General features: G+C 46.7%; 1 protein-coding gene across 1 annotated transcript; it reads left to right on the top strand.

Moving 5' to 3' along the window:
- Nucleotides 1-6,199: 6,199 nt before the first annotated feature.
- LOC149324288 (non-structural maintenance of chromosomes element 1 homolog) lies at nucleotides 6,200-14,413 on the top strand. Its single transcript, XM_089488659.1, is given in 6 exon segments — nucleotides 6,200-6,482; nucleotides 12,376-12,559; nucleotides 12,561-12,727; nucleotides 12,730-12,837; nucleotides 13,072-13,419; nucleotides 14,355-14,413. Coding segments are annotated over 6 exon segments (1,149 nt in total).
- Nucleotides 14,414-14,980: the final 567 nt, after the last annotated feature.

Raw genomic sequence — 14,980 nt, 5'->3', positions numbered from 1 at the left:
AAAGCCAATCTAAGCATTTTATTCTTAATTGTGTAAAACTGGGTTTGTAACTGCTGAATGGACTGAGAGAGACAATGGATTGCATCCTCAAAAGGATAGGTACTGTAAACGCATTTCAAAATAAACGCCATCAAGTCAAATGCTCTCTGAGGTTGAGAAAGATGCAGTGCTTCAAAGACAAAGGATGACCCATGTCTCTCCAAACGAGAGTTGGCTCTATTAGGATACAGGAGCAATAAATACACCCGTGGGTGAAAGGTATGGCAGATTTATTAAGTATCAGATAAAATGTACAGATGCTAAATAAAAGCCTCTATCTGAAGCTTGGAGCAACTTGTGTCTCCAGCCAGCGGTTTGGAGCCCAGAAAAGCAACAATGGAGATACCCCAGGCCAATGCTATGCAGCCCCTTGCTGGATCTTCCATACGCCTCAACATTTCTCAGATGAAAACCTAGGCCACGTGTGGCCAAGCAACAGCTGGATGTGGTCAAGGTGGCATAAATGATATTGCTGAGAAAGCCAGGAGAGGCTGTAGCAGTTTGCTTTGGCCTGAGCCTCCTGGGAAGGGCAAGACTCTGCTGAGTGAACTGAGAGCCAACTACTTTTGCACTTTGAACTCAGTTTGTAGCAATGGGAGTCAGCTGAGGACAAAGCAGGAAAGTGAGAAACCAGGACATTTTAAAAGCAGCTGAAAAAGTGAGAAGACAGAGGATTAATCAGGACTGTCCCTGAAAAATGAGGACAGCTGGGGAATACAAAAGAGTCCTAGGAGTTTGTCACACAGAGACAGAGGGAGAATGACTAAAGTCTGATGAAGAAACAAGATCTTAAAATCCGAGTGTTGTTTGTCAGATGCATTGGTGGCAAAGAGAAATATTGCAAAAATAATCCGAATGGAAAGCTCCTTTGTACTTTTGGAATTTAGCTAAAGTAAAAAGGAGCTGGTTTTGATGCCTTTGCATTCTGGTTATTTTTGCGTTATTTCTCTTTTATGTAAATGCCATCTGAAAAACATTTCGCAAATGCATTCCCCCCCCCACTTTCTGTTTGGGTTAACCCCAAACATCATCTGAAAAACAAACCACAAATGCGGGTTGTTTTCCGTTTAAATTTACTTTCTGCACGGGATTCGCCCCGTGTGATAAACTCCCTAGTTTCCTGCCCTATCCACCCAATATGAGAATTGTGAGACACCGCCTGGGTTGATTTCCCACAGATTCACAGTCATGCAGGGCAAGGCAGGGCAAGCAAATACTCCTTTATCACCATTTCCAAAATTGCAAATCAGGTGAACTCAGGTCAAAAAGACTTACCCAGCCCCAATGCAACTGACACATCCTCAGACAAATGCGTGGGCCAAGAAAGAGGGAAGAAAGAGGCAGAAGTTATTATTATATTTTATTATTATTATATTTATTTCTACCCTGCTTTATCCCTAAATTGGGACTGAAAGAGGCTTACACTCTAAAAACAAGTTGGGATGGCTGAGGCTTATGTGTCCTCCCATTCCCATCCCTTGAGTCATAGTCAGAGCAAGAAAATTGGTAAGGAGACTGGATGTCCTGCTTTTCCAGGAAGTGTCCTACATTTCAACCTTCTGCCCAGGAGGAATGTCAAAATGTCCTCCATTTGGAGCATGAGTAAGAAGCCTGAATGTATATTTATATGAGTGTTTTGAGCTTTTATTTGGTAATGCCCCACATTTTTCTTGAATGTCCCACATTTTGTGGTGCCTTGTCCTCCTTTGCAGTGATGACATCTGGTCACCCTGAAAAGAGGAGATTTTCCAAATTTAAGCCGAGCAGAGGGACTATAGAGCATGTTGAGCGGAGGGTCGGAGGGGGCCTCAGGTAAATGTTTTAGCCTTTAGCACCCATGTCCTGTGCGGAAGGGTGCTAGCCACCCTGGATACATGCCAGCCGGTGATGGTGAGGTCAAGCTCTGGCGGGAGAAGGTAGCAAAAGCTGGGAATTGATGGTGATAATTTATTTAAAGCTTTCCAAATGCTTTCGAGAGATAGATATGTAGATCATCACAGGAGGCTATTAAGGAAACGTGCTTCACCACAGGATGGGAGGGGAAGCCAAGACATGGATTTAAAAATTAGATAAGCGCTGGGAAGGAGAAGCAAAGGAACAAAGGGCAGTCCTTGAGAGGGAGGACAAGGTTAATAGCGGGGTGACCTTCTGATCAGGATTGGGATCCAGGGGTTGTTCGGCATATTTATTAATTCCAGATCCAGATAGAGAGAGAGGGAGAGAGAGGGAGAAGACTCAAATGGTGAGATGGCAGGAGCAGTGGGTTGGCATGTCTTGGTGAGGTAACTCATGGTGCCATCCTGCCCCCATTGACTTCTTCCTATACTACACTCTCTCCATTGACGCCCCTTTGTCGTGGGGGAGAGGCTTGTGTACCCTAATGAAATTGTGAGCTATACTGGCGGTGGTATAATAGCCACCGGCAGGGCCTCCCATGCCAGACAGGTCACAACCGAAGGGTCTGACCAAGAGCGCCAAAGGGCAGGATGGGCTCCCTAGCCTTCAGGCAACCATTTTAGGAGAAGGAAAACTCTAATTCCAAACCCGGGCAGATGGTGCTCGTCTAACCCTGTAAGGTCAACCATCTCAGAGAAGGAAACTCTAATCAAACCTATGAGCCGAGGACCTCGCTGCCACCATCCATGCTTGCCAAGGCCTCAGCATTAAAGGGTGAGGGCAGTTTGGTGCACGCTGCGCTCCACCAGAAAAATCCATTGCACAGGCTCCAAGGATACATCCAACCCTGAATCTTCGTTCGCAAAGTAAAGCCAGAGAGCGAGATACTACACTATACAAAATACTTAGGCAGGTTTTTTGGTACTAATGTTACTCATAAACTGTAAATCCCACATATCAGTGAATGTAATGGCAATAGTTGTGACACAGACAGCTAGTTAAATTAAAATGATACCTTTAAATTACAATATAATATGCACAGCCTAAGTGTCCAAAGGTATAGCCATGTTAGTCTGTAAAATCAATATGTAAATAAAGAGATCTTGTAGCACCTTCGAGACTAACTGAAAGAAAGATGCTGGCAGCCTGGGCTTTTGCAGACCTAACTCTACTTTCTGGGATGCATTTGGTGAGTGGAAATGCATCTGAGGAAGTAGACTGAAGTCTACAAGAGCTCAGGCTGCCAACCTCTTTCTTTCAGTGAGTCTCAAAGGTACTATGAGATCTCTTTACAGAGTTTCATGTGGTTAAAGTGAAAATTTGGTAAGATGTGATGTTTTAAAGAAAATTTAAATTTAAAAGAATATTTTTTAAAAAATTAAAAATATTTTATTTAAAATTCTAATTTTAAAATTTAACTTTTTTTAAAAAATGTAACGTCTTTCCTTTCTCCTCCCACTGAGCCTTACCACACAGCACCTCTTCAGCATTTTAAAAGGATGCAGGCCAATGCCACAGCTCATATCTGCCAAAAGGCAGAAGTTTGGGGAACGGTGGTGTCACTCCTTTGGGTATCACCTGGTGCAGCTCTCCCTGCAACCCACCAGTGAAGCTCTTTCACAGAAGAAGACACATACTCCCCACTGTGCCCAGATGCAAAGAGGGGAAGGTTGCCTTCCAAGAGTCCCTTTTGTCCTAGTGGAGATAATGCAGGAGAAAGCTTCCTCTACACAGCAGCTGGCTTTGGGAAGCTGTTGGTGGCCACAATCACTGGAAGGGAGAGGAAGGGAGGAGGAGAGGAACAGACTCACGGCTACACACCCCATGTGTCTGCCCAAGAAGTGGAACTATAGCAAAAGGGACCTATCACACAGAGGCAGAAATGCAATAGCAGTGAGATTGGGAGCCTATTGATGGGTTTTGCCCATCAATTAAAAGGTAGGTGCATAACAGCAATGAATAAAATGCAAGGCAGCAGCAGATATGACATTGTTCAATAAGTACTAACCCCAAACCCTGTAATCCTGTTAAAATTCCACTTTCTAGCCTTGCGTGATAAACTCCTCTGAGTCTTAGAGGAAGGCAGTGACAAATCTCCTCTAAATAAACCTTGCCAAGAGAATGCTAAGATACAGTCATTGTATGCCAGAGTCAGCTTGAAGACACATAAGAATTACAGCTGTGCTTTTGCAAGGAGTAGGAAGAGGAAGAAGAAGAGGATGAGGAGGAAGATAAAGAGGGAAAAAGAAGGAGGAGAAGGAGGAAGAGGAAGAAGAAGACAACTTGCCCCTTTGGAAGCTGATGCTTGACTTGACAGCTAACTATAACAACAATGAATAGTTATCAGAAATTGTGTAGAATCCTTTCATTCTCACAGAGCAGGGAGAAAATTTCTGACATAAGCACAGATATCACCTTTATTTCTGAGCTTTCAGAAAGGGTCTTAGAGCCCCGCTTCTCATACCTCTCAGTGGATGAAGCTGGCGATGGACAGACCTTTGCAACTGTACTGTCCTTGGCTTGATGGGGATGGCTCCAAGCCAAGCTTTGAATGGAAACTCCAACTCTAAAACTGCTGGTGGTGTTAAACCTCCAGCCAAGGGATGAGCGTAATGGCTCCCTCGCTAATCATGCCTTAATGAGGAAAGGTTGGGCCATGCCCTCAGCGCTGGCGGCAAAGCTGGCCTCAGCAGAATAGTCAAAGTCACTGCAAAGACCTTCCCTCCGCTCCCCTCTCGACAAGGTTAGCACCTTGTCCGGATGGCTGGCAGCCCCAGAGGGACTGGTTGCTTTGCCTGGCTCTTTGAGGGTCGTGGACTGCCTGCCATGCTAATTATCAATTAGGCCACCGACAAGCAAACGGACAAGCCAAAAAGAATGGCTCTCCCCTGCCGCAAGGTGACCTATCTTGCAACAGTCACCAGCTCACACATCCACATTCCTGCAACAGCTCCAGCTCAGAACTTGAGAAAATGGGAAACAGTGCTCTTGGGGACTGCATCTCCCAGCATCCCTCTTCTGCTGTCATGGTTCCCTCTTCCCTATCAAGTCCAGTTACACCAGAGCTGCAAGCTCATCCTGAGAACATCTTCTTGAGGCAAGGCCTCAGCAGGAAAACTGAGCTTTTTTGCATTACTGACTGGGGTTCTGGACGTTATTGTTCAAAAAAGCCATTTTCCAAGCACTGCTTGGAGGCCTGTATGGCAAAAGTGGGTAATTGTGTGTAGGGTTGCCATAAGTCAGGACCTCCAAACCGGGACAAATGTAGGACAACATTTTCAAATGTAGGACACATTTTTTTTAAAATGGAGGACACGTGAAAAAAATTGATGCTTTTTTAAAAATGTAAATCTAAATGCATGTTTCTTAGGCATGATCAAAATGGAGGACATTTTGGCATTATTCCTAGACAAATGGCAGAAATGTACTTCCCTTTCTGGCCAAACACCCCCCCCCCCATTCCAAAACACACATGAAGCACATTTGGGCATGTCACACTGTCTCAGCCTCACAGAAAGATGGCAAAGAGAAATCTTGCCAAGAAAAACCCCATTTTTCAATCCCCATTTCTGTGAGGCTGAGAGAGTGTGACATGAGTCCTGAACAACTGGAAAGCATGCAACAACACAGACACACCACAGCGCCATCAAGTTATACAAACACACCACAGCCATCATCCACACACACAGATTTCTCCCCAATACACCTCTTGCAGGGTGACCAGTCCCCTGGGCCACGACCAGGCCTGCCCATCTGCTAGGCAGCCCTGCTCTAGTCTAGACTCACACAGCTAGGTCTTTGACTACTACTACTAATAATAATAATAATAACAATCATGGAAGGTCCCTTTGCAAACTGACGGCACACAGCTAGGTCTTTGGGTGCTAATAACAATAATGTTGCCCCCGCTTGCTCCCCCTCGTGCCCGCTTGCCCTCCCTTACCCCCGCTTGCCTTCCCTTACCCCCGCTTGCCTTCCCTTACCCCCGCTTGCCCTCCCTTACCCCCGCTTGCCTTCCCTTACCCCCGCTTGCCTTCCCTTACCCCCGCTTGCCTTCCCTTACCCCCGCTTGCCTTCCCTTACCCCCGCTTGCCCTCCCTTACCCCCGCTTGCCTTCCCTTACCCCCACTTGCCTTCCCTTACCCCCGCTTGCCCTTCCTTATCCCCGCTTGCCCGCTGCTGCCCTCCAACCGCCTCAGAAGTTCCTCGCCGGCCCGCAGGGAGCAAACAGAGGAGAGCTCCTCCTCTTTAAGCTGGGCGGCCAATGGGGGCAGAGAGCTGGAACAGCCCCACCCCCTGCCAGGGGTCACAGGCTCCTGAAGCAGGGGGCGGGCTGTTCCGCTATTGGCCAGCCTGCCAGAGGAACTCCAGCTTCCAATTGAGTCCTGCGCGCGCCCACGTGGAGCTCTGGGGGCTTGCTTGGTGGTGGTGGCAGCTGCAGCTGCGGCAGTGCTGCCGCCGCCGCCAGACCAGCCAAAGGAGCAGCCACATTGGTGGCAGAGGCAGCGGCCGTAAGAGCAGCCGAAGGAGCAGCCACATTGGTGGCTGTAGGTAAGAGCAGCCAAAGGCGCCGCGGCGGCGGCGCCCTAACAAAACCCGGGGGGGGGGGGGCGCCCAGGACAAAGGCAGAACCATGGCAGGACTGTGCAGAACGGTCCAAAAGCGGGAAAGTCCCTCCCCCCTCCGGGATATGGCAACCCTAATTGTGTGGGTACCAGGAGCCAGTTTCCTCCTATACACCATGGGCTTCATCCTGCCAGGGCCAAATACCTTAATTTTTCTCTGCAGTCCCTCTCAAAATGGTGACATGGAGCTGATGTGTCACTTCCTGTCCCCATTTTGAGAGGGACTGCAGGTGGAAATGGAGGTATTTGGGGGTAATAATCCTAATAGTGAATGGACTGGGAGAATAAACCTTTCATTTAATAGCCTGCTCATTTGTTGTTGCTGTGTGTCGTGAAGTCAGCTTTGAACACTACATGAGAGACCTCCTCTGAATCTGGTACCCTTTTCTTGTCCACAGACAGCCTCGAGCCTCAAACAGTTACTTACTTATAGGATAACAAACAACACAGATAGGCAGATGGGTACAAGACCTTGCTTCAAACCCAGGTGCCAACTCTGCCCATATGTTACTAGGGAAATGTCATTGCAGGACCTAACCACATCACCCACAAGACAAGAGGGACTTTCACTTGCTCATCTTCTAATGTGATACATGCCATCCTTCACCAACAATGCCCTTCAGCACTCTACCTTGCAGGTCAGTCTCTGCATCAGAGGATAAATGGACACAAAATAAGATATTAAGATTGAGAATGCACAGTTGTCAGTTGCAGAACACTTCAGTCCTCCTGGGAAGTTCATCTCTGGTCTCAGGACAGTAGCTCATGGACAAAAATACTGCAAAGGAAGACTGGAAAAAGAAACAGCTGAACTGGAATATATCCACAAACTCCAGGTCATCAACAGTGGGTTGAATGGAGACAATGGCTTTCTGGCACACTACACATACGATAACACTGGTTAACACTTCATGATGTGTTATGGAGTGTTATGTCACAAGGATGCTATTAGCCAGTTTCTCATACCTCCCTTGTGGGCTAAACAGACCAGTGATAAACACAGGCATTGGAGTGCAGTGGGGGCGTGGCAACCGCACACTGCATGTCCAAATCCACCCTGATGCCAACCACCTGATCAGATGGCGGGTAGCGTCACACCATTTCTTTGGCACAGTGTTTAGAGCCGCTGCTCCAAAGAAACCCTGAAAAGCTGCTGCGGTGGCAGTAACACCTTTTTGCCAGTGCTAAAAGGTGTGGCATTTTGCCATTCTTTTTAGTGCTGACAAAGCACTGGATCAGGGCCATGACATTTGGTTGCCATGGCCCTGATCTGGTGAGGAAAGCGGTGGCTCAGAGCCACTCCAAAGGGGTGGTCTGTTTCGCCCCTTAGTCAACTTCCCCAAATGCATAGAGTTAGGGTTGCCATAATTGTCCACTTTTACCAGGGACAAAATGTGAAACAAATTCAAGACCAAACTGTAGGACAACTGCAGGACAAAACTCAGCCCAAAATGTAGGACATTGAAGAAAAATGGTGGACCTTAAATGTCCTACATTTTGAGCTGAGTTTTGTCCTGCAGTTGCCCTACAGTTTGGTCTTGAATTTGTCCTACATTTTGTCCCTGGTAAAAGTGGACAATTATGGCAGCCCTACATAGAGTGAACTTGTGCCTAGGAAGGACATGCCATACCCTTATCTTATAGTGGTAAAGTATGTCCATTTTTGGTACCAAGTGAAATCCCAAAGAGGCCAGGGATTGCAGCCAATTTCATTACAGAACAAATCCACCCTTGGCTTCCTTTGACCACGTAGCTCCTGTGTCCTTTTGGCTAAGAAGGACCACTGTCCACAACAGACTGTGCTCTTTTTGTATCTCATCATTATGCTCATTACAGCTGTTGAGGTAGCTTAAACCTAAGCACCAATGAGATGTGGGGAAAGGATTCAAATCCAGGCTGATTTGCTTGTTTGGCTCAGAAAAGAACTTGCATTGTGATTATGGTTCTCTCCAGAAGGCTTAACAAACAGCAGGAATTGCTGAAGGAGTCTCACAGGGGGAACCCCAAAGGTACCTTGTTCTTATTTAGCGGGTTTATCAATGATGCAGAAGTGAACAGCTTGTTAATTACACCCCACTGATTAAATTGGGCAAATCCCAAAACGAGAGGCGGAGGCTTTGGAGAGATGAGCAAGAAGAAGCATGAGATGTTCCAGACCAAGGATGCTGGGCCAAGACAGTGACAGAAAACCTCAGCAGCAGCTGAGAAATGGAGAACCATCTGCTAGGCTTGGGGTGGGTAACAGCAGTGGGTTCAGGGGGCAATTTTCTGCCCTGGGGTTCTCTGGGTGCAGCATGGATTGCCAAGAATGCCAGCAAAAAGAAACAAAGAACCAGACGTGGACAGATGACCACCTCTAAATTTAGAAAACTGGACCCCCCCCCCCATGTTAAACAGTGAGAATGGGAAATGAAACCTATTTAAAAGATGAATTGCCATGCCTAGAAACTTTAAGGAGAGATAATTCATGCTTTGGGGGTGCAGGGGAGAGAAATGCACACTCTAGACAGTCCAGAGGGCCCCGAAACCAGTCTTTGGGGCTCACATGGCCCCAGGATTGCATTTTCCCCAATTCTTCATTAGGATATATACATTGTGACAATACCCAATTGGAATGTATCAACCCTCCTTTAGTTTTCATGGGTCCTCACCACAAAATCTGGGATTTGTAGTTTCATGCAGGCTCGGCCATGAAAACCCACTAGGTCACACTCTTTCAGCCTCAGAGGATGGCAATGACAAACCCCCTCTGAAGAAACTTGCCAAGAAAACCTCCCAATAGGGTCGCCATAAGACAGATATGACTAGAAGGCACATAACAACAATAACAACAAGCAACAAGAAGCAGAGTTTAGAATTATGTGCTAGAGAGTTGCAGTGCTGTAGTTTATGGACATGAGCTAGGGAAGCGTACTGTATATACTCATGTCTTGGATGAAGCCAGTTATCTAGACCAATTTCAAACCGGTTTTAGGGCTATGGAGTTGAGACTGCCATGGTCACCTTAGTAGATGATCTCCGTCTGGGCATCGATGGGGGAAGTGTGACCTGCTGGTGATCTTGGACATCTCACCGCCTTCGATACCATAGACCATGGCATCCTTCTGGAATGCCTGAGAGAGTTAGGTATCAGGGGCACTGCGCTCCAGTGGCTCCACTCCTAGCTGTCGGGCAGATTCCAGATGGTGAGGCTGAGGGACAGCTGCTCTTCCAAGAGAGAGCTGACATCTGGCATCCCTCAGGGCACCATTCTGTCCCCCATGCTTTTTAACATTTACATGAAGCCGCTGGGTGAGATCATCCGGCAACAAGGGGTGTGGGGTTATCAGTACACTGATGACACCCAGATCTATTTCTCTATGTCTCCGACTGCTGCAGTGACTAGGGGTGGTATCTCTCCTCTGAATTCCTGCCTTGGGTCGGTAGTGGGCTGGATGAGGGAAAACAAACTCAGGTTGAATCCAGAGAAAACAGAGGTACTTGCAATAGGTACCTCAAGTCCAAGGATGGAGATTTGTCAACCAGTCCTGGACAGGGTCACACTTCCCCTAAAGGATGAAATTCATAGTTTGGGAGTACTCCTGGATCTGTCTCTGCAGTTGTCATCTCAAATAGATGTGATGGCCAGGAGTGCTTGGTACCAACGTCGGTTGATACGCCAACTGCATCCCTACCTGGACAAAAGGACCTTGAAGCAGTGGTACTTGCACTGGTAATCTCTCGTTTAGATTTCTGTAATGCCCTCTACTTGGGGCTAGACTTGTACCAAGTTCAGAAACTTCAATTGCTCCAAAATGCTGCAGCCAGATTGGTCACTGGCACATCTAGGTTTGACCATATAATACCAATGCTAAAATCTCTTCACTGGTTGCCAATTAGCTTCCGGGTGCAATACAAGGTGTTGGTTATGTCAGGGATGATGGGAGTTGTAGCTCTTCACCTCTGGCTCTAACTCACCACCTTGTTATGCACCGGCGCTGACCAGTTTTGGCCAGTGGTTAATGCTTTTCTTCTAAAGCAGCAGAGTTTCAGAGAATAGGCTGAAGACCCTGACAAACTCTCCAAGCCTTCTCACTCTTCTTCCACAGAAGTCTTCACACTTCTTCAGGATCCTGCTGGCTTTTGTATCTTCACCCAAGACACCAGACAACTCAGTAGTCTTATATAAAAGATCTACTTTATTCTACTATATACAAATACTAATGCCCTACAAATCACAATCTCTACACTCTCCAAACTACTCACAAAACTCCACAACTACCCAACAACTACCCACCAAAATACATTGGGAATCATAGCAATTATTATAGCCATTGTAAAACACCACCCACTTAGCCAGTTTCCACCCAGTGGGCGTGTACATCCATTTTGATTGGTTCTCATAGTTCAACCCATAATTAATGATTTCATCATCTCACCTTGTCCACTTAATGATTCTCAGGTGTTTTCAATTGTACACTCTACATTTCTGTCCTTGGCATTTAGGACTGCTAAATTGCATTAGCTTTTACACCTGTGTGGCTTCTTAATTGCTTTTGCTTAGTCATAGTGACTCTCACATACATGTTTTATTTCTATCACTGTATATCCCATGTTGCTTTTTCCTTAACAGGTTATTACCTTTAAAGCCCTACATGGCTTGGGCCCTAGTTACTTGCGGGAACTCCTCTCCCTACATAATCTGTCCCGCACTCTCAGAACATCAGGGAAGTACTTATTGGAACATCGTAATACTAGGTTAATGACAACTCCCCATCGGGCGTTTACAGCTGCAGTTGCAAAATTATGGAATAGCCTACTTTAAGAGATCCATCTCATCAACACCTTAGAGGTCTTTAAGAAGGTACCCAAAATGGATCTCTTCGGGCGGGCTTATCCATTGGACTCCATATAAAAGATTATGATGATGTCCCACTCTTGACTATGAATATCGGCTATTGATGAACTATTTTTAGAGAACTAATAGGCATGTGGTAAATTCAGTATTAGTGTTTTATCAATTGTATTTGTATTATTGTATTATTTTATTGATGTAATCCCACCTCGATCCTTGGGAGAGACAGGAAATATAAATAAACATTATTATTATTATTATTATTATTATTATTATTACATCGAGAAATTTTAGTCACAAAATTCTTGGCTGACTTACCCTTTTCTGAGTAGAGTGGTGAAAAATGGAGGCTTAGTCCATCCCAGGAGCACCTAAAAGGAGCACTGATCCCCCTCTACTCTCTCATCCCCTCAACCATTGTGCCTGCCAGAATTTTATAAGTTATTTGGCATTGTTTTCCTTTGCTTTGTCCTGTACATCCTTTGTTAGAGGCCCCTAAGTTTTAGCCTCAACTTATCCACAGGTCATATCAAAATCCATAATTTTGACCCCAAAATTTGCCCTCGACGTATACATGAGGTTGACTTATAGTAGAGTATATATGATAACTTCTTCCCCATACTACATATCCCAGAATTCCATAGGCTAGAGCCATGGCAGTTGCAGTAATGTCAAACTGCTCTAACCACGTGGTGTGGATGTCCCTAGAGTTATATACAGGAAGTTGAAGTTCTGACAGGGAAAACCAACCAACAGCAGCAACAACACATTGGCCTACGTCCTATGTGTTAGTCCCAACTGCAGCAAATCCAATGAATCAATTATCTGGGTCTGGGAGCCTTGGGTCCAGGGTGCCACGGGTCCAGACCCATGCTTTAGCAAAGCTGCACTAGTAGAGAGGTTGTCTGCAGTAGTCCCCAGCACCCGGTGCCACCCGATGAAGGAGTTCCTCTGAGTTTGGGCACTCTGTCTCAAAACGAGTATTATGGCAACCCTACCCCAAGAGGCTGGATGATTTCATCAGGGCTGTGAACATCCGGCTGCAGCCCTTGTTCATGGAGATCCGGAAGGGTGTGGTGGAAGCGGACAGCCAGGCCTACTATTCCCTGGTGAATCTGGCGGAAATCAAAATCACCAAACTGGCCAGCGACTACTCTGAAAATGAATAAGTTGTTCAAGAAGACGCTGGACCTGATCCTCTCCTCTGGAAGCAGCTTTGCCTTCTCCTCCACCATTTTGAACTTGGCTGACTAGGTGAAGCCAAAGAAGATGAAGAAAACAGAAGCAGAGCAGGTGCTACACAGCCTGGTGCAGGGCAAGTGGCTTCATGAGAGAGGGGGGAATACACACTGACCGTCTGCAGCATCCTGGAACTGGAGCAGTATATCCTCTCCCATTATCCAGAATCAGCCCAGAAGTGCCACATCTGCCACAGCCTCTCCATTCTCCATTAACTGTTCTATAATGTTGTAATTGTACAACATTTTGTAATTATATGAATTAGTTTAAGGATGGGGGATAAGGGGATTTATGTTTTGATTTATGTATGTATTTATGTATTTTATTTATGCATCTTATATTGTAACCCGCCTCAATCCTTTTGGAGAGGTGGGATATAAATTAATCTTCTTCTTCTTCTTCTTCTTCTTCTTCTTCTTCTTCTTCTTCTTCTTCTTCTTCAGAGCCAAGTATTTGGGGACTATGGGACTGCAATGCACCTGCCCTGCCTGGCCAAGTACTTCTGCGGATAAGCAGAACCTCGCTGTCCACACTGCAAACAGTTTTGGCCTCACCAGGTTCCAGAGCTGAGCCTGCGGGGATCCCAGCCATCTGTCTCCCCCACAGGAGAGCAGAAGGACCTCTACTGCAGCCCTGCAGCAGCAATAAAAAAGGCCTGCAGCCTCTGGGCCTACCCTGATGGGCAGCTTCCACGTGCCCAGCTGGACAGTGGGGACCATCACAGCTGTATTTCAGTGGGGGGCAGAGGGGGAGAGAGGCAGGCCAGCTCCATCAAGCCTAGCCCATGTAAAATGAAGAGCCCTCCCTTCAGCCCATCTGCCATGGCGATGGCCCCAGAGGGAAAGACGAACCAAAGAACTTCATCCCTTCCCCACTACCATTCCCTTATCCATTTGTGTCATGTCTTTTTAGATTGTAAGCCTGAGGGCAGTCTAATTTTTTTTAAAAGCAAGCCACTCTGAGAACCTTTGTGGCTAAATAAATAAATAAATAAATAAAGTAAGTTACTAGGGGGTTCAGTGGTGCGGCCCACACCGGATGACACAACAGAAGAAGGTGATACCTGATCAGGCCCTCCCTCCGTGTGCTGTTCTGTGTGCAGTCCCTTGCACACTCCATCCCTATGTGCCATGCCTGCACTTCCCCATGTGTGCCGTCCATCACTGTGTGCCATCTGCCAAACTGTCTCTATGCATGCACTGTCCCTATGGTCTCCCCCCTTATGTCATCCTGCACATGCTTTCTGCCACGCACTGTCCCATCCTTTTCTTCACCGGGAAATGGATGGGGCAGCATGGGGGAGGGAGCACATGCCACCTCGGAATCCCACTCCAGAAGCTTCAACCCAGACGTCCTGTCCCCCTTGCACTGGGTGTCATGATGTGTGGGGATGCCACTGGTTATCTGCACTGGCTAGGATACTGCAGGGCAACCAGGAATATTCTGGTCCCACAGCTGTCCCATTTCCCCCATGTTTTGATGGTGTGGCAGCTGTTTGCACAACATCCCATTGCACCACTGGCACATCTGCCACCACCGCTGTAGGTTACTCACTTCTGAGGCCAGAATGAGGCAACTAGTGATGGTCAGAATAGGCAACCTGGTAGTCCAGCACACTGTCCATGCAGACAGCTGCCACAGTGCCAAAAGCTCCAGATCTTCCTGTAAGATCCAGGGAAACAGATACCATTTTTTTCTGTTATAAGTGTGTTTTGCCCCAGTTCTGGTGAAGGACATGCAGGATGCCATCTGGGCTGTCCAAACCAGAGCCAGGGTTTAGGTTGTGCATCATCCAAACAGAACAATGCCAGAATGAGTGGGTGGAAATGGGCCTTTGGATCTATGCAGACAAGGCAGAGGGACTTGTTCCAGCATCTTCAGCCCCCATCACAGTTGGTTCTGTTTAAGGCAGAGTTAGAAGAAAGGAGTGTATACCCCCAGTGCTCTGTGGAGAGAACAGAAGAATGACGGGAAGAATGAGGTTGCTAGAAGAAGAGGGAATTTCAGCTTGTCAAGCAACACCAGCTGAAATTTCCTCTTGCACACAGCAATTGAAGGTAACAAGAACCTTCTCCAGTTTTTACTCTGGCAACCATAGAAAAGCACCACTTGGAAAACAAGTGAGCATCTGTCCCTCTGGAGCAAGCCTGTGCCAAGCACCCTCTGCATCTCTACAAGAGGAACAGATTCACCACCCCAACCATGTAGGGGCCACCCACCACGCAGGGTTGACTTGACTGTAATTTTCTACCACAGACATCAACAAATGCACGAAAGAATGAATGAAAGAAAGAAAGCTACAGAAAAGGGGAAGAAAAGTTGTGAGCACATTCAGCCACTTGGCAGG

This window comes from Sceloporus occidentalis, unplaced genomic scaffold (genome assembly GCF_023333645.1).
Source record: "Sceloporus occidentalis isolate IW3139 unplaced genomic scaffold, rSceOcc1.0.p SCAF_1, whole genome shotgun sequence".
Taxonomy (NCBI): Eukaryota; Metazoa; Chordata; class Lepidosauria; order Squamata; family Phrynosomatidae; genus Sceloporus; species Sceloporus occidentalis.
The sequence above is the reverse complement of the archived record's forward strand: the minus strand, read 5'-3'. Positions and strand labels throughout refer to the sequence as shown.